The 23,391-nt window shown below is 42.6% G+C and overlaps 1 protein-coding gene across 1 annotated transcript in view; it reads right to left on the bottom strand.

Annotated features, from left to right (window-relative positions):
- Positions 1-21,402: 21,402 nt before the first annotated feature.
- Otud1 (OTU deubiquitinase 1) overlaps positions 21,403-23,391 on the bottom strand; it is a 3,161-nt gene continuing 1,172 nt past the window's right edge. The window contains exon 2 of the mRNA XM_005354680.3: positions 21,403-23,385. Within this exon, the coding sequence (XP_005354737.1) occupies positions 22,603-23,385 (783 nt within the window). The 3' untranslated portion in view covers positions 21,403-22,602. The remainder of the gene's footprint in view (positions 23,386-23,391) is intronic.

Raw genomic sequence — 23,391 nt, 5'->3', positions numbered from 1 at the left:
GAGCTAGACACAGAAGTCAGAGGTATGAGCAGCCACCTGAGGAGGAGGAGAGCTTAGGAAGTAAAGAAAGCCAAAAGTGTTAGGGAAAGCATGCTTCGAAAAGAAATAGACGAAAGGTTATGATTTCCTGTGTAATTCAGGAAAGTGGGCAGAATTACAGGGCTCCAGGGCTTCAGCTCTCTGGGTGACTACCCTGCGTGTAGAGATTCCAGGGGAAAAGTACATTATCTAATTAAAGGGATATTTATCCCTCATAGCCCTTTAGTGTGGCCTAAGGTGAACCCTCCTTCCTGACTGATGGTCTCTTGGCCAGGTGATGGACTGACCTATTTGAATCAACTCTTTATGTTTTGGGTAGCTGTTAGGTCTCCACTAAGACCAGAGTACTAGTTTTCCCTAACGGGTTCCAGAGACCCTGCTCAATGCTGCGTCAGCCTCTGTCCTATTTCACACTCTCTTAACACTCAGCTTTCTGAAGCTTTTTCTTTACACAATGCAGCAATTCTTTCTTCTTTGTTTTTCCATGTTTAGCCTGGAATCCAGAGTACTGAGCACGCGAGACGAAGTGCTCTGCTACTGGACTACATCTCCACAGATAATCTCAAACAGTAAACCAAATCCTCTGTTCCTTTACTCTGGCTTCAATTGCTTAAAACTGCTTGCTTATAATAGTTCCAGACGTCATGCGAAGTCTGATTGGGTCCCTTCCCACATCTCTGGCCCCATTTAATTGCTCACTGCATAAATATTTTTTGAATGAGTCAACAGCATTTTTCTGTTATTAGAGAGATGGCTCAGTAGTTAGGAGCACAAAGTGTTTTTGAAGAGGATGTGAGTTCAGTTCCTAGCACTCACATAAGGCAGCCTCCGACCCATGGGAGTCCAGGTCCAGGAAAACCCAATGTGCAGTGTCCCCTGCTGACCTCTGCATTTACATGTAGATCAGACACACATGCACACACACACACACATACACATAATTAAAAATAAAAATTAAAGCCTGGTGGTGGCGACACATGCCTTTAATCCCAGCACTTGACAGGCAGATCTCGGAGTTCGAGGCCAGTCTGGTCTACAGAGTAGATTCCAGTACAGCCACTGGTACACAGAGACCCTGTTTTTAAAACAAAGTTAATTAATTAATTAACATTTTTTTTCTTAAATTTTGTAACTTATGGAAACATCGCAAAACTATTATACTAGCACATAACATGAATTCCAGGAAGTCATCTGGTGGCAACTAATGGGTAAATGCCATTGGGAAACACATCTGTGGTCGGTCATTAGCTCTGCTTTGTTAATGATGACAAGCTAAACCCGCCCCCCCTCGACATCTTGGAGGCAATTTGCAGAAGCCATACTTTCATTTCTGGTTGTCTGACAGTTAACAAGGCAAAGCTCAGGTAATAGTGTACTAGGAATCAGCTGGGGCTGTTGTGGGATGGCAGGTTTGCCTGAGAGCGGAATGCCGTATCAGCCCAGCAACGCTGGTTTGAATGGGAAGTCCAGGAACCTAGTAGCTGCTCAGTCTGACGAAGCTGAGTGTCCCAGCTGGTCTGCTGAGATCCCAGAGAAGGAATCGAGGTACTGATGAGACAAAGGACGAGCCCCTCCTGCTTCCACTGTCCTCTGCAGCTTCCATTAGAAGTGTGGCCGGGATTAAATGTGTGCCTTCTAGCCTCAAGGTCTAGATGAGAGGTACGCGTCATCCAGCCCCGAAATCCTGGTCAAAGGCGTGTTCCTTCTTCCTCAAGCTCCAGATCACAAGTGTGCCTCCATTTCTGCATTAGAGGTCATTCCAGACATATGAAGTTGACAACTAGGAATTGCCATCATAGCGATCCCTAAATTTACTAACACCCAGCCAACTAACAACAATTACTCAAAACCCTAGGAAGGGAAGTGCCATTGTTGGTGTGGTCTATGACACGTTGACAAACAGTAAGTAGATGGTGATGGGCAGGGTTAGCAGTGCATTGGCTTCATGCCAGGAATCCTCAAGCTCTCGCCTTTGGATGAATGGCTGGGAAATAAAGACTTCAGACAAAACCCACGATTCTACCTAAGCAAATCCACTGAAAAGCAACATAGATGGTTACTTCAACTTATATTTAGAGACGTAAATGAGTCCAGGTAAAAATATATAATTACTTTGAAAAAGACTGTTTTTCAAGATTATGATTCACTTAATTGCTCCCGTCTTAACCAAGGTTTATTTATAGCAGCGAGGCCCATGAGTGTCCTTGGTGCAGGGAAGTGGGTTCTTCAAGTCATGCTTCAAGACTTAGACTGCGCCCTAACTAAACTAGGCCACGGGCATGTTTCGTGATTCATTTCCATTGTGTTTTTCAAACTAATCTATTTATCCTGAAAGTCCATTCTCAATTCACTCTCAAAGGCAATGGGAAAGAAAAGTCATTTTTCCAGACATTTTTAATTTAGACTGGAAAGAAACCCAGGGGCTTAAAATGCTTAATGCAATTAGAAAAAATCATTTAATTCCTTATCTCCCAAATATAATCTCCTACAATAGACTTGAATGACTCAAGTGCACGGAATCGGCAAACACACGCAGACTAAAGAACAAATTGACAATAATGGGTTTTGCTATATCAGCTGAGAATCACAAGGGCTTCTCATGCTGTGATCAGCCCAGGAAATACAGATGAGCCAGCAGTGCCAGGAACAAATCCAAAGGAAAATTTAGTTATCAGACTCTGATACACTTAGAAATGGCTTGTTTCCTATTTGGAGTCTTCTGACTTGGGGTTAGAGCGACAGCTAGAGCTAAGAGTGCTTCTTGCGATTGCAGAGGACCCGGGTTACACCACCAGCACCCAGCCATGTTGCTCTAACTCCAGATAACCCAATAATCTCTCTGACCTCGAAAGCACCTGACGTGATCACACACACACACACACACACACACACACACACACACACACACTCATGTACACACACACACACGCACACACTCACATACATAAAAATAAGTCTTTTGCAAAAATCTCCTAACGTAAAAGTAAACCTTATCATTATTTAAAGAGAATTTTTTTTAAATATCACTAATTTTAAAAAAGGACTTAATTTTTTTAAAAAAATATCTTCAATTTAATGCTAACATCTTTTTTAAGGGAAAGGCCTTACAAAGAGGCAATGCATCCCACTGTCCACAAGAAACCTGAGTACAAATCGGTAACTTTGATTGCTAGCTTTGTGCTCTGGCAGGTAGGTCCAGGTCCCACGTGCACGTGCCAGCACCTGCTTCCCCCAAATGCCTGTCTTCAAAGCCTGCCACCCCAAAAAGGGGAGGAGACAGCAAGTACCATGCTTTCTCACAGAGGGGTAAAACACTCAAAATTTTTTAGTTTAGTTCAAAGGAGACCATAAAGTTTGGACAGGCAAAAGAAAACTACCAGGAATTTTTCATGCTGCAGTAACTTTCCAAATATCTACTCTATGTGATATCTGATGTTATGCAAGTGTTAATATGGCAAGATGTACAGAATAGTGGATTACGTACACCAAGATTAACATTTTCTTTCTTCCCTTAATTTAATGAATTAAAGAAACCAGGAATAAACAATGTGTACCCAATTATGTTCTGCTTTCAACTGTTTTTCCCAACCACTACTTTAACCTTGATTCTTCATTTTTAATTAGCATCAATTCAGTTTTCAAATAAAGCTTACACTTTGAAGTGTCTGGCACACATTACTATAAGGAATTAAAGAATTTGATAGAGGTGCACTCATCCCTTAGTTTCCATGGGAGATTGGTTTCAGGACTCCAGAGACTAACAAAATCTACAAACAACACTGGGGAGGTGGCTTAGTAGGTAAAGAGGTTGCTGTTCCAGCACGAGAAACTGAGTTCAAATCCGAGCACATGAAAATGGGAGGTGTGACATTGACCTCCACACATATGGGTGAAGTTCATCCACACATAAGTGTGTATAAACAAAATATTTAAAATTTAAAGTCCAGAGATGTTCAGGTCCTTGTGTAAAATAGTGCCATATATATCCTTCCATATATTTTAAAACATTTTTATATTACTTACAACACCTAACATAATATAAATTCTATGCAACTAGTTGTTGGCCTGCCTCATTTAGATAATTATGACAAGAAAATGGATCTTCATATATCTGATATACAACTCTGTTTCTTAGATTTATTTTGTGTGTAGGAATACTTTGCATACAGAATGGTGCCCACATGGATAACTGCATCCACAGAAAGCCTGAGAAAGTTTGGGAAAAAAATAAAGCATGTTTTCTTGGTAGCAGCAATTTCTTGGGTCTGCTCTGCTTGCTAGAGGCAAGCAAGTGCTCTCATCTAAGAGAGGTTTCCTGTCTCAGCTTTAGCTGTAAAACCTTGCAACTCTTTCAAGAGGTCCTGCCATGAACACTTAAATAGTGTTGATGAAAATCTGACTGCATGCTTTTCAGTTTTCAGCCATAGCAGAAAAAAATCTGTGCCATTTTAAAATGCTGGCTTTTTGGGCAGTCCTGCCAGGGCAAATTCTGACTCTTTCGGGCAGGCAGTCCAACTAGAGAACATGTGAATTTGGTTTGTGAGCACACTGCTGCACCTTGCTTGCTGGCAGGGACCTTGAAACGCCATAGAGTTGTGGCAATAAACATGGCTCTGGCCAGTACCTCTGCCACGAGCCTGGAAAGCCAAGGAATGGGCTGGATCCAGCCATCAAAGCCATGGCTTTAATCCTACCCATATTGCTTAGTAAATTAAAGACTCATGTGGTCAGAAAAAGAAAGAGATATACAGTAAACATAGATTCAAAGACAAAGAAAAACATCTAAAAGGTTTACTGTGTGTTTAAAAATATATGCAGGCTTAAAAAAAGGTTAAAGTCCTTAAAATAAAAAAGAAATAGAGTAGTTGGGTGTGGTGGTACACACCTTTAATCCCAACATTTGGGAGACAGAGGTAGACTGACCTCTGTGACTTCAAACACCCTTAATCCCAATGCCTGAGAGGCAGAGACAGACAGATCTCTGGAGTTCAAGCAGTGGTAGCACACATCTTTAATTCCAGCACTGGGGAGGCAGAGACAGGCAGATCTCTGTGAGTTCAAGAATAGCCTGGTCTACAGAGGGAGTTCCAGGACAAAGATACACAGAGAACCTGTCTCAAAAAGCCAAAAGTTAAAAGTAAAAATAAAATAGAGGTTAAAATAAAGCCATGTACAGATGAAAAATACACAGAAAATCTCGATACTGCATGTTATTATGTTCTCTTTGTGTTGTTTGAATGCTGAGGAAGGAATAAATGCTGCTAAAAGATAATTGCTTATAAATGTTACTGAATTACTCCAAGATAGGTATTTTGAAAATACCTTGATTTTAAAATTGAAGTCAAAAGGTATGTTACCTTGAAGAAGAGGTTTTGCTTTTGTTTCCACAGAAAACAAGAGGCTCTGGATTTATTCAGAGTTAAGAAAAATCAGGTTTGATCAAGGAAAACCACCTGAGAAATCTCCAGCAGGAACAGATTTCCCAGATGTCTGAGTTCTTCATACAGATCAGGTTCAAGACTGCTGCCTGAGATGATCAAGACTCACAGGATATTCCAGTCAGGAATTGATCATAATTTTAAATTTTCTTTAGGTCCCCATAAGATTATCAGTGCCCCTAATCAGTGGGAAGTAGCCTGGAATATTACATCCACATTCCCAAAAAATGAACTATGGATATTTTCCTTTGTTTTTTTTTTTTTAAAAAGAGGGGGAAGTGGTGGTGCAGGAGAATTGTCTGTATTCTGTCAATCATGTTTTAAATAAATGCTGATTGGCCAGGCAGGAAGTATAGGTGGATCAACCAGAGAGGAAGTAGAGATGAGGCTATGAGAACAGGAGAATTCTGGGAAGAAGGGAGCTCTTTCCTCAGTCCTGCCCAGACCACGGAAGAAGCAGGATGTGACCTGCCCAGCTGAAAAAGGTACTGAGCCATGTGGCTAACATAGATAAGAATAATGGGTTAATACAAGTTACAAGAGCTAATAAGAAGCCTGAGCTAATGAGTCAATCAGTTTTATAACTTATGGAGACTTCTATGTGATTTTCTTTGGGGCTAACAGCTGCAGGAACTGGACAAGACAGAAATCACCAAAGAGCAGGACCTTATATGTTACATATATGTATTTATTTGTGTATACGTAGTATGTGCCTGGTGCCTACAGAATTCAGGAGAGGGGATCAGATTCCCTAGAATTTAAGTTAGGGGTTGTTGTGAGCCACTTTGTGGGTGCTCAGAATCATACTGTGTCCTCTAAGAGAGCAATGGGCACTCTTAACCACTGAGCTCTCTCTCTCTCCAGCCCTCACGTTTTATTTACTTATTTGTTTGCTTGCTTGTTTTTAAGCAGTCTTGATTCACAGTTGGTTTAATGCACCGATATGAAACCTGCCAACATGGAGAGCTAACTGTGTTTCAAATCAGGAGAAAATAACCCCAGCGCAAAAAGGGAAAGTATGCACCTTTGCTAGTTGAATTTTTATCAGAAAAATGTGTAAGCGTATTTCACTTGATAAAAATCCCATTTTAATGCAGCAATACATTCTCACTTGCTTCTAGATTCTGAGTAGATGTCCAGAGAGCTGGGCAAATCCAATCCTCTATTCAGAACTTTCTAACTCCCAATCCGGTGCGCTATCTGGACTCAGGTTGCTCTTGAACACTGGGTTGACTGGAGCACAGACGTGGGAAAGGGACCCAGCCCACTCATGGGAGCTCCACAACTCCCAACGCAGAGACTGATGGGAGCCACCCTGCAGCCTCACTGCAGAGGAAAACACATCTTCAGTGGAATGAGATGAGGTTATGAATGGCCAAGATCGTCACCAAGCAAGGACCAAAGTCCAAGTCTGGGCCAGGACCAACCAATGTGGGCAAGTGTGTAAACTGCAAATAATTGTACGATGACTACAAATAACTGCAGATATCTGCTATGAATTTAGACTCTTGTAAATCATAAAAACCAGTGCAGGAAGGCAGCTGGGCCTTGGAAAGGGACCACTGCCAAGAATAAAGCTCTCTCCATCATTCCAGGCTCTTAGCACATTCACTACATCATTCTGAGAACCAGCTACGTTTTCTGCCCCTCTAGGACTTGGTGGAATAAATTACACACATAATCTTTTAAGTTTAGATTCAGTACCCCTGGCACCAAAAGTGCCATTATTCCAAAAGAAAAACCCTGATCCCACATGAGCTGAATGCGTACCCGGGTGCACAGAGCCATCTGCATCAGGTTTATGACTTCCCCTTGATGGATCCCTATGAGCAAAGGCAAGGAGACATTTCCACAGAAAGAGCCTGAATTGAGAAACCCTTTAGACCAGTTTAAATGACAAAGAAACCAATGTTCAGGAAATTCTGGTTAGTGCCAAGCTGCAAGATGATGGCTGCCCTCTGCTGATCGAGCCCCGGGCTCTTCAGATCTTAGCAGAATTGTGGCACCCAACCCTACAGTGACAGAGGGCGCGATGTCCTCACAGGCCCCTGTGTGTGTGAACTTGTGGTCCTCAGAGGAAGGCATTGTTTCGGAGGGGGGGCCTAGAGCTGGGAAGAGAGTAGCCGACTGGCTGACCCCACCCATCTGTTTCCTGAGTGCCTCATTTGTGAGGTAACTATCTGCCTCACAATGCCCCCAGCTGCAAGCCTGCCCACCATCATGTCTTCCCCACCTCGATGGATCTACTCTCTGAAGACATCAGGTAAACAAAATCCTCCTTTCTTTAACTTGCTTCTTCCAAGGACTCTGTCAGAACTGTAAGAAAAGTAATAAGCTTAAACAACAATGAAAAGAGGTACTTGTATTTGTTGGTGTTTTTGTTTGTTTTCTGAGACAGGGTTTCCCTGTGTAGCCCTGGATGTCCTGGAACTAACTTTGTAGAGTGGACTGGCCTTGAACTCACAGAGACCTGCCTCTGCCTCCTGAGTGCTGGGATTAAAGGTGTGTGCCACCAGTGCCTAGCCAATATATTTCCCTCTACAAGAAGGCTCAAAGTTATATTTTAAGCCCAAGTATACACCAAGAAAGGTCATCACTCCATTGTCCGAAAGCCAGGTTCAACAGTAAGTTGTCGTCTTCAACACTTCAGACTCACCTCCCTGTTCTTGTTATGGCTTCTGTAACGGAGCCTCATTCTAGGCGGTAAAGTTTCCTGAGGGTTGGAATTCCCCAACCACCCGCTCTTGGGTAATTAATGAGTTGTTACCAGAAATATAATTACTCTTGTAAGGAGTGAGCAATCTACTGTGAACTCTAGTTCTTTTCCTCCTTCTCCACTTATACCTCAGGCACTTCCATACCTGAGCCTACTTTGTCATCTGCACAATAGAGGCCTAACTCTCGCTGTGCTTAAACATAGGCAGTTCATAGCTTACCTCTCGCTCTGCCTCCCACCACACACAAGTGCCTCGGTTATGCTATTAAAAGTATTACACACTATTATAAGAATCAGGGTCTTCATCATTGTACCATAGCATTAAAAATCAGTGCTGAACTAAGATTTGGGATGTGGAGCTTGCGAGAACCCTGTATTTTTACACTGTGATTTTTACATTATTAAGTTGTGTGTGTTCACCTTTTTTAGTGTCAACAGCTTTACAGCTCAAAATAAAAACCAGCAGTCCCAACTACAGTCCTCCCATCCCCAGGCATAAGTCCACTCCCGCACTCCTTACTCTGGTTTTGATTATACATTTTAACTAATGTGCTTACCTTATTGTTACATTATAGTTATGTGAGTTGATATTTAGTATTATTAAGAATATAAATGCAATTTGATGGAAACATGTAATGTTAAAGTATTTTATAGAAATATTAGAACACTTGATTTTTACATTTAGACATTACAAGATTTGTTTACTATCTATTGGTGTTTGTGTGTGTGTGTGTGTGTGTGTGTGTGTGTGTGTGTGTGTGTGTGTGTGTGTGTGTGATGTGTGCATGTGGAGGTCACAGGACAACTTGCAGGTGTTGGTTCTCTCTTTCCACCATGTTCAGCCCAGGGATTGAACTCAGGTCTTCAGGCTTGGTGGCAAGCTCCTTTGCCCACTGAACGGTCTTGCCTGATCCATGTTTTCAATACTGGAAGATAAGAATGCAGTCCTCTTGCATTCTCCATTTTTATGTGCAATCATGCATGACTTATGAGATCCCATGCCCTTGGGGAATTTCATCATTTCAGGAACTCAGAGCATGGATTTATGTAACCTGAAAGGTTATATATTTACTACACTAGCTGCACTTAATAATTTGGGTTCTGTAGTAAATATCTTCTAATCAATGCCCCACAGGGAGTTGGGGGTCATTCTTTCAAGGTGCAACTGAGAACATGCTATTCTGAGCTGGGGTTCTCCCAATGATATCTCTGCTAAACATCAGAAGTAAACACCACAAGAAAGCAAGCAGTTGTTTGCTGAATGTCTCTGGTAAACGGGGGACTGCTAGGTGGGGGCTTCATCACAGCTGAAAGGGATACTCTGTGCAGGGGATATTGTAGCCGTGCAGCCCCTGCAGGGCTGGTAGAGACCCTGGTAATCTGCTGTAAACTCCCACGTTCTCTCGCCACAGCAGTGCATCAACAATTTCAGCAGTCTAAAGTCACTGACTTTCTTACCTGTTTTAGCCACAGACAGAATGACAAATAAATAAATAAAAAGGAAGAACATGACTGCTCCTAGGTCTGGAGGAGGAGAAAGTTTATTGTAGATAAAGGGGGAGCAGAGGCAGAGACATCTTGGGGAGTCCAGAATGGGCACGAGCCTGAGTCATTGTAAGAAAAGGAGGGAGGGGAGGCAGAGGGGAGAGGGGGAACCAGGTGCAGCAGTCAGGAGGGCAAAGGTACAAAAGGGGTGGGCAACCAAAATGGCTGGACTATACAGAAAAGAGCCTCTGCGGGACAGAAGGGAGTCCAGGTTGGGACTGCGGGATGCTGGGAGGACCTGATGGCCAGGTCCACTCTGATATATTAGTCACTTCAGCCACTTGCCCCAGGGTTTGAAATGTAGGGGTCCCATTTTTATCTGAATCCACAGATCCAACTTCTATGGCTGTCCAGGACGGCCCTGTGGATACTTAGGAACCTTGCAATCTGGAAACTGTCACAGCGTTCTAGGAAATCTTTTTCCTAATCTTTCTGTCAACCAGTGCCATGTTCTATTTCAGGATCACAGCAGTCAGATGTTGGACTTCCTAGATTAATCTTTTTGCTTTCTTTTTTGGTCTTAATTTTATATTCCATGCCTCAGTGTTCTACTTTGAGAGATTTCTTCCATTTTATCATCCAAATTTCTACTGAATATTTGACTTCAGTTATGCTATTTTTAACTTAGAGAATAGATTTAAAAATAGCATTCCACTCCCCAGGGTCCAAGACCTTCTCCCTGCAGGTGTCATTTGTCGGTTGATTTGTGGCTTATCTCTTCTTCGGAGGTTTGTTCTCAGTCACCATATCTGTTTCTACTACTTTTCTCCTTCCCTTTCACTTGCTGTTTTCTGCTTGGTTGTTTTGCTGTAACTACCTCATGACATAGTGCTGGTCCTCAGAGGGGGCGAAGCCAGCCTGAAGTGGTGGAGTGTCTCAAGAAGCGTGACTTTTGCTGAGGATCCCACTGAGTGTTTCCTTAAACCCAAACCAATAAAAGGAACCTTCCTCAGATCAGGGTGTGAAGTCTGGCAGTCAGCATGCTCAGAGTCAGGTTGGGACAAAACTGAGGCTTCACTTTTTTTTTTTTTTTTTTTTTTTTTTTGGTTTTTTGAGACACGGTTTCTCTGTAGCTTTGGTGCCCGTCCCGGAACTAGCTCTTGTAGACCAGGCTGGCCTCAAACTCCCAGAGATCCACCTGCCTCTGCCTCCCGAGTGCTGGGATTAAAGGCGTGCGCCACCACCGCCCGGAGAGGCTTCACCTTTTAACACCTAAATTCTCTGCTAGGTGCCTGATTTCAGTATGGTGGGCCTTTCTTGGTCCTCTATCCAGTGTCCATGAGGTCAGAGTTCCTAGGGTTCCACCAGGATGGGGAAGTCCTTGACAACTAGACATTAGCATCTATGAAAGCAATTCGGGGTCCAACCCTGTCTCCAAATGAATGGCCTTTAACCCCATTTAGGATGCCACCGCCAGAGGTCACCATGGGTCTCCACTTCTATCCTCTGTTTAGGATTCTGCAGAATAAGGCTGTGCCCAGACACCCTGCAAACTGGATAGAAATTTTCAGTTCTCCAATCAGTTAAATAATTTCCCAGCCCTCCTGGGTGGAATCCAAAGTTATCTACTTAAGAGAACTGGAACTTAGTTGGATCCTTAGACCTAAAATACAAGGTCTGGCTATTAGCCACACCTGTTGACAATAACTTTGAGAGAGCAGAACTCTCTAATCTGAATCTAGGTGGGGCCTTTGAGGCAGCAACAAAATAACCTTGAAGGAACAGAGGTAAGTTCCAACTCTTTGACCTTTGGTCAACATAGAAATAGGCTCACATTTTTGGGCCTCCATAGGCTCTGAGATCTCTCTTGCTCAAGTTTCCTTCAATGTGACACATACCACTTCCTGTTACCTGCTGGTCACGGAAGTTAGCACCATGTCTGCCTGCAAGCTACCATCCTCCCCACCATGATGATGATACTGGACTGAACCTCAAAAACTATAAATGAATCACCCCAACTAAATGTTTTCCTTACAGGAGTTGATGTGATCATGGTGTCTCTTCACAGCAATAGAAACCCTAAGACACCTGGCAACCAGAGTTCTAGCCCCAAAACCTACAAAAAGGTAGAATCATAACCAAATCTACGAAGTTGTCCCTGACTCATACATGTGTACACTGTGTATGTGCACCCACACTCACACATCATGTATAATAGAATAAAAATTTGGCGACTTGGGAGATGGCTCAGTGGTTAAGTACTTGTGCAAGCATGAGGATCAGAATTCAGACGCCCAGAACTCATGAAAATGCCCATTAGAATTGAGGCTCAAAGATAGAGACAAAAGATTCCCCCACCCAAAGCAAGCCAAATAGTGAGATCAGCTGCACTGGAAAGCTCTGGATTTTATTGAGAAAATCTGCTGTATTGAACGAGGTGAAAGGAAAATTGAAGATGATTCCTGACACCAACCTTAGTTAGACCTCCCCATGTAAGCTCACCCACATGCTTGTGCGCCCACTCATGTAAAACATGATTATACATACACGCAAACACACATCAAAATGGAAAAAAAGGCAAAAGAAGCTTAAAATGAAAAAAAATCTTAAATCAGAGTAAGGATAAAATAAGGATAAAATTGAGAGATATAAACTATGCTCAGTGTGAAGGACCTCGCTCAGGAAAGGGTGTCTCAAAACATGCTTTGAGCAGAGGGTACTTGGGAAAAGAGGTGGTCCACATGCATCTCTACACTCCCCTCAAGTGTCTAAAGACCAGTCCTCTGGGAGGAGCTCAGCCTCAGGAGTCCCTGCCCTAAGAACTTTATTAACCAAAGAGACAACTGAACTTGGATCACAGGAAAGGCCCCTGGGGGTTGATACCATGCTCACCCGCCCCATCTGTCATGTTTGCGGACAGCCTCCATTCTCCATGCACGTCCCCCTCTTCCCCTCCCCAGGCTGAGTGTCCACCACTCTAAGGATCCCTAAGTCTTTAGTCCTCTCCCTACAGCTCAAGACAGGATGTAAGCTTTAGTCACTTGTCCCTTTGTATGGCCCATGTCCTGTGGGACTCCCATGCATACATGCGCAGTTGGTTTTTCCTATTAATCTGTCTATGTCAATTTGCTCCACAGCTCAACTCAATCTAGATTGACATGGGAAGATAATTCTTTAGTCCCCATAAATGTATATGTTGGTTCATTCTTGTGATTCTAAAGTATTAAAGAAGTAAATATAAAATTCACTGAATGCTAATTCTATACTCTGTGTGTAAGATATATACATGATTGTATCTATAATTTAATACTACCACAGCCCCTGAAATAGATTCACACGAGAGATGAAGCAAGGTCAAAGAGGTTAACCAATTAGTCCAGGGCCTTACATGTGCTATGTTCTTTAGCCACATCTGAACCCCAGCTGACTGTTCCAAAGAAGACCCTGGTGATTGAAGTGATTTGTGAGAAAGAAGGGTCTAACATCTAATGATTAAATGCCTACTGTGTACAGCCCAAAAGCTTACACCACAGTGCACACAGCACCTACCTTCAGACTGTCAGTGTTTGTTGAATTTTTCCTTCCTACTTCCAAAGAGGGGTTTATCGTTTTTTTTTTTTTCTTTTTCCGAAGTGACTCAGCACATCATTGTAGCTGGGCCTTGATTCTGCTCACCAGTTTTAATGTCAACTTAACAGGAGGAAAGGTTCATTTGGCTCAGAGTTTCTGAGGCTTTGGTCTCTGGCTGGTTCATGCCATTACCTGGGCCTTAAAGAGAGGAGGAGCAGAAGAGCTCGCATCACAGCAGCTGGGAAGTGGGGTAGGACAGGGCTAGGGTTCCAATGTCCTCTTCAAGAACAAGCTCCAAGGACCTAACCTTCCCACATAAGGCCCACTACCCAAGGTCCCATCACTTCCCAACAGCACCATAAGTTGATGACCAACCCCTTTAGCACATGAGCCTTTGAAAAACATTTAAGATCCAAACAGAACAGATAGCTAAAATAAGACACAAAACCCCAGCAGAGATGGGGTAGATGACCTCCAGCCCTCACGCCCACTTACTGAGGAGCTATTGGCAGTGGATACTTGCTCCAGTAGTTGGCCATGCCAACAACTAAGCAGCATTAATGGAATTAATGGATGTAGGTAGAGTTTTCCTATTCCAGCAGCCATTTCCCAAATAATCAATACTTATTATTTATAAATGCTTGGACAATAGCTCAGGCTTATTACTGGCTGAGTCTTACATTTTAATTAACCTATGTCCCTATCTATGCTGTACTACATACATGGCTTGGTACCTTTTCTCGGTACAGCAAGCTCATCTCACTTCTCCCTGCATCTGGCTGGTAACTCCTCTGACTTAGCCCTTCCTCATCCCATCATTCTCACTTTGGCGTTCCCACCTAACTTTATCCTGTTCAGCTATTGGCTAGTCAGCTTGCTTATTAAATCAATCATAGCAACATATATTCAGTGTTCAGAAGGATTATTCCACAACAAAATGGATTATTTAAAAAAAAACAGGAAGTTGTGAGGAGGCAGGTTTGGAAGTAAATGGGAGTTGGAGCAGAAAGAAGGGGTGAGTTATATATGAACACATTTCATTGAATTGATGGTTGAAATTCTCAAATATATTTTTTTAAAACAAGGCACACTAAGCAATGTATTTACTTGTCTCTGTTCCCTAGGTTTCATAGAGATCACTACTCTGCTCTGTGGCAACACAATGCTGCGGAGCCATTATATTTAGGACAGTTATCATTTTCTTTTTATTAGCTACTTCCTACTGAGTTTTGCTAATATGCTACCCAGTTTCCACTGGGAAGGCCCCATGTCCTCTCTAGAAAACGGGTGACTCGATGTGTTACTATTCCCTTTGTCTATGCCAACTCATTCATGATTATCCTTAGCACATTTCATTTTGGAGGATTAGTCCCATGGGGAAATCAAGTGTGACTCTTTCATATAGCCTCCTGGCCACTCAGCGCTTACAGCAGGGAAAGCTGAATAAAGCAAGGTTAAATCTTTATATATGTTAGTAAAATTAGTAAGGTAAAACCTAGAGCATTTACAAATACTAGAAAACAAGTGAACAAAAAACTAATTTACACAAACCAGACCACAGACCACACACAAGTATTCTAAAGGAAAAGCACACAGAAAATCAGGAAATGGAATCAGAGAGAAAAAAACAGGAATATGCTAAACAAAGTCTATAAAAATCCTAAAAAGGAAAAAAAAAGTTTCTAAATTGTTCTTTCTAAAAAAAAAGGCATTGCTTACATTGGACACAGATTTTTCAAGCTATTTCTGATACACCACTCAAGAACAATTGAGAACAGAAGGAAAGAGGAAAACAGACCAAACTGTGGGATGCCTTGCAGAGGCATCACCTGAAACCTGACAATTGTGTTATTGGGGTTCATAAGGACCCTAAATCATGGCATCGTAATTCTACTCTCATGTGAAATAACTTAGTTTTATTTACTAAGATGTATGAGCTCTAAGCTATTTCTAGTAAGTACAGATTTGGAAAGCCTGCTATTCTGGACCAAAATTCATTCACCTTTCTTGGACAATGTCCTAACCACCACATATTTCCAGGTCTAATATTCTAATGTGCTGGGTGCCCAACAAAGAGGACAGAGGTGGACAAAGCATCTTGGCTCAGGAAGTTTTTCTCTTCCTCAACAGCTCCATTCCAGCGGTAGTGGTGACCCAGCTCTCCTCACTGTGGTGACAGGTCTGGAGAGTAGAACTCCCATGCCAACCCACGCTGTTCTCTTCCATCCTTTAAGAAACAGAGAAATCTACTTTTTGCTTCAGCAGCTTGGCCTAGCTAGTATAACTCTCTCTTCTCATCAAGCTGCCTTCTAAATCAATGAAGTCAGCCCTTGGCAAATCACTGTCCTTCAAGAGATTCAGCTTTGGCCAACAATACTAACAACAAAATGAACAGATTTTAAAAAGAATCTGAGAGGGGGCTGGAGAGATGGCTCAGAGGTTAAGAGCATTGTCTGCTCTTCCAAAGGTCCTGAGTTCAATTCCCAGCAACCACATGGTGGCTCACAACCATCTGTAAAGGGGTTTGGTGCCCTCTTCTGGACTGCAGACATGCACACAGACAGAATATTGTATACATAATAAACAAATAAATATTTTAAAAAAAAAGAATCTGAGAAACAGTTTCTTTCTAAAAGGTTCAGCCTGCAGCTGGCCTATAAGTTGAGGTGAATTCTTTCTGAGGTCTCTGCTTCAGGCCGTCTGTGATTTCCTGAGACAACAAGCATGGCTTAGAGTAAGAGATGACTTTAAAAGATTACTCCCTTTCAATCTAGTGAGCCCCTTGCAGCAAGCTGGCTAAGGCAGGGAAGGATGGTCACAGGAGAACTTCCTGGCTGAATTCTCCCTCAGCTCTGCCATTTCCCCTGCTTTCATCCTATGACATCACCAGGCTTGCTCATATCTCACTGTGAGAAACAAAAGTGTGAATGCTTCCTGTTTGTCAGGAGAACTGAAAGCCTCCTTTGAGTTTACTTTACAGCCGGGCTGCAGGGTGTCACATGACACACTGGTAGAAGCTACCTTCACAATTACCTACTTTGTATGGAGTCTTAAATGGCACCTTAAGCTAAGAAATGCAAACATATTCTCTTCTTCAAAGTCTTCCAACTGGGAATTCTAATTCAGGAGGAATATCAGTTTGGACTTAAATCAGTGTTTCAAGTACACATACTGGTGACTGTAATATACACATATACACTGCCAACCTACTGGTACCGAGTTCAAAATTAGTTCAAAAAACCTGGTTCATTTTTGAATGGTGTGCGCGTGTGTGTGTTGTGTGTATGTGTGTCACCACATACAAGCATGTATTTTCTACTTCATTTGTTCTAAAATATCAAATGCACATACCCTTTGGGACCAAGTTATCTTTCTTCAAATCAGCGCTGTTTATATTCTGATTGTCAGTATGTGAACGTGGGGTGCCTACTCAGCATATTCAGTCATTATAGTTAATGGAAGAACACAGTGCTTTACTCTCGTGGACAGCAAGGGCTATGGAAGACCAGTTCACTTCTGGCATAGACATAATTCACCCTCGTTGAAGAGGTTTCAATAATGACATTCTCAGGGAGCAGTACGTCTGTCCCAAGCGTGTCTGCACAGGGCGATGTGGAGGAGTAAAGACTGAAATTTGCACTATTTCCAGCTTAGCAGTGAACTAAACATAGAAATGCATAAACAGAAAGGAGGCGCTGGCAGATAGGTTCATGAATGATTACCTCTGCTAGGAAGGAAGCAAAACATTAACCAGGTCGGACACATCCCTGCTAATTTTGAGGATTAGTATAGCCAGCGTTTGACATTTAAATCAGACACTGCATGCATTCAGAGACCTCTGCATTGGCCAAACCCACAATGCCATCAGCAACTACCAAAGAAAAGGTAAAAAGAGTGGGGGGGGGGCACTTAGCTGTCTCCAGTGGATCAAACCTAAAACTTAAGCACCTAACTCACAGGGGAGCCTCCCTGTCTAACTAAAGCACCACACATACACACACACACACACACACACACACAAAACCCAAAAACTAAAAGTTAACTCTTTTAGAGTTAATTCTAATGAAATCTGCCTCTAACTGATGTAGGACATCACAATGGGGTGTAAGGACCAGAGAGTGGCAACTGTGAGAGACCAGAATGTTCAGAGGGGACAAGGAAGAGGGAAGCTGGTGCAGGAGGTTCCCAGGAAGCTGAAAGCCTGTGAAGCAGATGCTTTTCAGCCACCAACTGAGCTTCCCGGCCACAGGCCCAGTCCAGCAGGCAATGTAGGAAGAGTGAGCTATTCTCAGTTACTGTCTAAAGGCACACAAATTCTTAAGGAATTCCATCTAAAGCAATTACTTTGTTTACATTTTTATACACAAACTGACATATTTATTTAGAAATTTCAATGGTAAGGAACAATACTCAGATCAAGTTTTACAAAGAGTGACTGTAACAGTGAATTCTCTCTCTGGTCTATTACTCAGAGGACAATTGGCAGTGACCCACTTTACAGCAGAGGCAACACACTGACAGTTTTGATCAAATCCATGCTACTCACCCTGGCCCCATTGATCAACTGGCACAAGCATGCTGTCAGGGTTACTGGACACGCCATCCTGAAAGAATGCTTGAAATGTGTCCAACTTTTCAGGCCAGGCTACAGAAAGGAAAGGGCAAAGCTAGAAACTGCTATAATCTGGAATTGGTTGGGGTATCCTCATCAAAAGCAAGCCAGACTAAGGCTCTTAGACCAGGTGACATCTTCGAAATCAACTCAGATTAATCAAAGCTCTGTATTTAAATGAGCTTTATAGGCTCAACACCTTAAAGTATTTGAAAGGTGCCATAAAGATAAATTCTATAATTTCTAAGTTTGTTAATTACAGAATTCTAATACTTCGGGGCTAGAGATGTAGCTCACTGGTAGAGTGTATGCTTATACCATGTGTGAGTTCTGGGTGTTTTTATAACCAACAATTTCAGTTTAAAATGCCCAGATGACTATAAATGACTATGTTCTGTTCTTTTAAAGTCAAATCATTTTCAATATTAAACCCAGCCACTAAGTATTTATCAAAGCTCCTATTTCCTTACAATTTATTCTCCTACTCAGATGCTAAGTACCTACTTTGTTAGGTATTGGGTTGGAACCTAGGAGTCAACATAAACATAATATAGCCTACACCCACTATATTTTACATATATGAGAAACTAGAGGTGAAATACATGTATTCTGGCTTCTCAGTGACTGACTTAGTCTAGCTACACCTGCATATGACAGCTGTTAAACACGAACATGCTACAGACCCATTCCTGAACTGATCGGGTATGTCTGTCTTAGCCAGCATTCTGTTGCTATAACTGAGCTCCACAGGCCGGGTTTATCTCACAGTTCTGAAGCCTGGAGACTGCAGGCGCAGCGTGAGGGCCTTCTTGCTGCATCAAAACAAGGCTGATGTATTGATTGCAGAGCAGAGCAAGATGTCGGATGGCTGCTTTTATAACAAAGCTACCCCCACCCCGATATCCCATTAATTCCCTAACTCAGCTATCAAAGATTCCACCTTTCATATGCCACGCATGCCTGGGGACTATGTTCCTAACCTACTTTCTGGGGGAGGTCCTGTCCCGGAATTGTTCCTGCTGTAAAGATGCGTCTCTGCCTAAGGGGTCTTCCGATTGGTTTAATAAAGAGCTAAATGGCCAATAGCTAGGCAAGAGAAACTAGGTAGGACTTCTGGGGAAGAGACAGAGATGCCAGCAGGACTCTGAGACGCTGGAGAGACTCTACAGAGCATAAGTAATCAAGCCATGTGGCAGAAGGTAGATTACTAGAGACAGGTTAGTAAGTTCTGAGAGCTGTTTCAGATAAAGTCTAAGCTAAGGTCAAGCTTTCATAGTCACTAAGTCTTCATGTCATTATTATTATTGCAGGCTGGAATGACGAGAAAGTACCACTGCCAAGTCCCTAAACCATAGCACCTACATAGAAAATTCTAAGAACGCTTTTTCATTCCAGATGCCTTTCTTGCTATCTCATGATAAGAGAAAAACACGTATTTCACTAAAGCAGTGACATTATCTCAAGATCTTGATTTTTTTTTTCATGCACAAAAATCACAAAGAAAACCTTTCATCCTACGGCTGAACAAACACTCCAAAGCAGACCAATCTTGATGGTCATGGGCTCCTCAGGCACTTCTTCTCTATAAAGTGTGGTTTCGGAGGAAAGCTTTATACTAACAAAAGTGAAGCCTGTGAACCCCAGGCACAGGTTGCTGTCCAGTGACCTAACCCCAATTCCATTAGACACATCTAAACAGGTAAACTGTATCTCAGAGGAAGCAGCTGAGTCGAACGTGAACAAAAGATTCAAATATTAGGCTTCTGCCAAATGTTAAACTTCCCTGCTATCTTGGATTCCAGGCAGTAATCAAACGCACATTAACAATGATTTCATCACAGGGCTTTCGGTGACCTTTGCTCTTTTAAGGTAGGGTCTCACTACAGATCTCAGACTGGCCTGAAACTTACTATTTAGTTGAGACAGCCTTCAGTTCAAGAGCAATTTGCCTCAGACTCCCAAATAGGATTTACAAATGTGTATCATCACACCCCATTTGTATCATAGCTTTTAATCTATATGCCACTTCAAAAAAATATTCACGTTTAATAGTGTGATTTTTCTCACTAATGTACTTGAAAATACTTGTTACATTTTTTAGATTCTATCCTCCCCAGGTTTTAGAGGGAAATAAACTCTAAGAAAACTTGTATAACTCATGGTACCAACTTGTCTCCCTTCATAGAATGTTGGGGGCCTTGGCTACTCTGCAAAGATTAATTCAAGGAATGACTATTTAATAATTTGCTTGCCAAAATAAAGGTAAAGAATAAACCAAGAGTAGAGGTGGGTAGCATACGCCTTTAATCCCAGCATTTATGAGGCAGAGGCAGGCAGATCTTAGTTCAAGGCCAGCCTGGTCTGCAGAGCGAGTTCCAGGACTACACTGAGAAACCCTGTCTCAAAAAGTAAATAAATAAATAAACCGAATTATCACCTACTTTTCCAGCTGTTTATGTACTGTGCTTATTGATATAGGTTTGCCACTACTAACAACACATAAGATCGGCCCAGCAGTAGAAAAGAAATATTAAATACAAAGGAGTGAATCTACATTTAGTTCTCTTAAAACAAAACAAGCAAGCACTAAGCCACACAGAACAAATGAGGATGTAAGAAAACTTTTCAGACCAGACAACTAAAAACAAACCTCTCTCCTTCAGCACCATCTTTACACACAACACACTTTGTGTGTGCATTGGTTGCTATGGACACTCACCTGCAAAGATGGAGAAGTATATGCACTTGAATTGATGCTGCACTGGTTGCAGCTGACAACTGCTCTGGATAAATTCTGCACTGTATCTCACTGTCTCATCTGATCACAAACTCAAAATCCTCACACTTCTCGGTGGGAACCAAGGCCCAGGGATCCTCCTGACTTGAAACTGGGTGATCTACAAAAGAATCTCTCACTTTTCTCGGGGGGGGGGGTCCCAAGAAAACGCCTGTTCTCATCTTGTAAGGGTCAGTTCCTTACAGACGGTGGCCTCTAGGCAATCTTGAACTGCAGAGGTCCAGAAAGGCCTAAAGCTGGAACTTCCAGCCCTTTCATGAGGCATATTTCACTAAAGAGACCACAGCCCTCAGGACTTAATCTCTTCCCAAATGCCCCACCTAGTGGGAATTAAGTTTCAAATTCCTGATTTTTGAAGGGGCATATTTGTACCATAACCATGCATTTTACAACTAAATCTGATTAACACATTTTAAAGTAGATTCCCATAACCAAGATGAAAAGATTAGGTAAATTCAGGACACTACTTTGGCTAGTCTTTAATACAAGAAAGTTTAAGGCAAAAGAATGGGTCACAAAGAATAAAACTGGGCTGATGAATCATTAGGTACAGCTATAATTTGATAGGAATTAGAAATAATAAAAGCAATGTCTTGAGTCACTCTACCTTTAATTATATTTCATTGAGATGTATCCTTTGAAATAAGACTTTCCTGTTCATGTGAAAATTTGGGAAAGCATTTATTACAGGTGAAAAAAAAGTGTGTATTTAAGAAAAATTAAAAACCACTCTACCCAGAAAGATGTAAAAGTATACATTTTATTCATTCATTCCATCAGCTGAGACCTGCTATATTGTACAAATACATTATTGTACAAAAAAAATCACAAAATGTTACAAAATAAAAAAGTACAAACTTCATTACTTAATAAATACACTAAAGGTAGTTAAAAGTGGCAACATAGATCTTTTTTTCTTTGATTGGAAACACTGTTTGACCCAGCAAACCATACAAGCTGTTTACATTTTTACATAATACAAGGTAAATTCTATTTTACCTTTTGGAAGAACTTTAAAATGACAGAATATTAAGACAGCAGCCTCCTGCTAAAAATAACGGCCATCTGTCAGGCCCAGCCACTTAGGCTCATTTTTAAAATCTAAGTTGGAACCAAGAAGCTGTGTAATGCAGGAGGCTGAACTTCCCACAAAATTTCATACACGTTAAATGTCTTTTCTAAGACGCTGATGAATAAAAAGAAAACAAACGAGAGCAGCAGACAACCTACTCTGAACCCTAGAGTACAGAATTATCATTCTGCCACGGCAAACAGCAGACTTCTATTCAAGTAAGGCCTGGCACTGTCCTTTAAAGGAAAAAAAATCGTCCCAAAGCTATCCTTTCGTTAAATGTCTTCAAAGCGGACTAGTTCTAAAAAAAATAACATTTTCCCCCAAACAACTAATCCGCTTGTTTCATCAACGTGGAATGGGCTAATGGTAACATAATGTGTCAAAATATCCATTTGAGATAATTAAGAATTGTGAAACAATGTAAACTAACTACTAAATCACAAACTGAGATAAACTTCATAGAAAGCACTTCTCTGGATTATGCTTAAAAGCCTTTACTCGCAATTGGAACACGTCATAGATCAAAGTACACCCATTTTTAAAAATGTGCAAAAATACATTTTTATAGAAAATAGACTACCAGGAATGAACAAATTCATACCGTGAGACATGAGCTTGCAAACTAGGTAGCGCTCACTTTATACAGCAAATTATAAATAGCTGTAGGCTCACCCAAACCTATCCGGAAACATCGTCCAGGTGCCCAGCAACCTGCGGCTCTGAGAGAACACTCAAACACTGATTGAGGCGGTACACCTACAGCCAATGTACTAGGAAGCTGAAAAGTGCCATTACCCTAATTAGAGTTCCTGCGGCTCTCCCAACAACTGACAGACGCCACTTCCCCGGCTCCTTAGGTCCTCAGACTTTTCAAGAGCATGCATTTTGTTCGATATACATTTTGGACAGGGATATGGCCATGGACTTGGCAAGTTCTTCATCGCGTTTTCTCTGCATCTGGGTTTGCTTGCACCAACTGTCATACTCTGGGTTAGGATAGGAGTGGTCAAAAACAGCATCATAGTGTCCATTGCTGAGCCAACTGAGCCAAATGCTAGGCCTTAGGGAATCCTCCGGGCCCAGATAGTGGATCATGGTAGACACGGTGGGGCTCTCCAGCCTCCCTCCAGTAGTTAAGTGGATATTCACATTCAGCATCTGCCCCATGGCCAGCAATTCGGGGTAGCCGGCCCACGCCCCGTCCTGCGCAGCAGCGATGATAAACTCCCCCACGTCGCCCTCGATCAGGGGGCTGAAGTGGTCGAGGTGGTCGGCGATGTAGTGCACAGTCTGCTCCCTCAGCTCCCGGTGCAGGCTCTGGTCCCCGTACACGGCCTTGCTCACGGCTCGGTAGAGGCAGTTGCCGTCGGGGATGATGTGGAAACGGAACTTGTTCCTCTGCCGCAGGTACTTGTCCTGCCTCTCCACCTCGGCCAGGTACAGGGCGAGCTTCTCGTCTCTCGGGTCCGCCCGGGGCGCGCCGACCACTTCGCCCGCGCCGCTCTGGGCCGGCTCTCCGCTGCTCCGTGCGAGCGCGGGCACGGGCTGAGCCTCGGCCTCGGGGTCGTGCCGTCGAGGAGCGTCGCTCCCGGAGGCGTCGCTGCGGCCGCTCGCCCGGTCCCAACCTCGGGGGCTCCGCTCGGCCCGGCGCTCCTCGCC

The sequence above is a fragment of the Microtus ochrogaster genome, chromosome 16, assembly GCF_000317375.1.
Source record: "Microtus ochrogaster isolate Prairie Vole_2 chromosome 16, MicOch1.0, whole genome shotgun sequence".
Classification (NCBI taxonomy): Eukaryota; Metazoa; Chordata; class Mammalia; order Rodentia; family Cricetidae; genus Microtus; species Microtus ochrogaster.
This window is presented reverse-complemented; position numbering and strand designations above follow the sequence as displayed.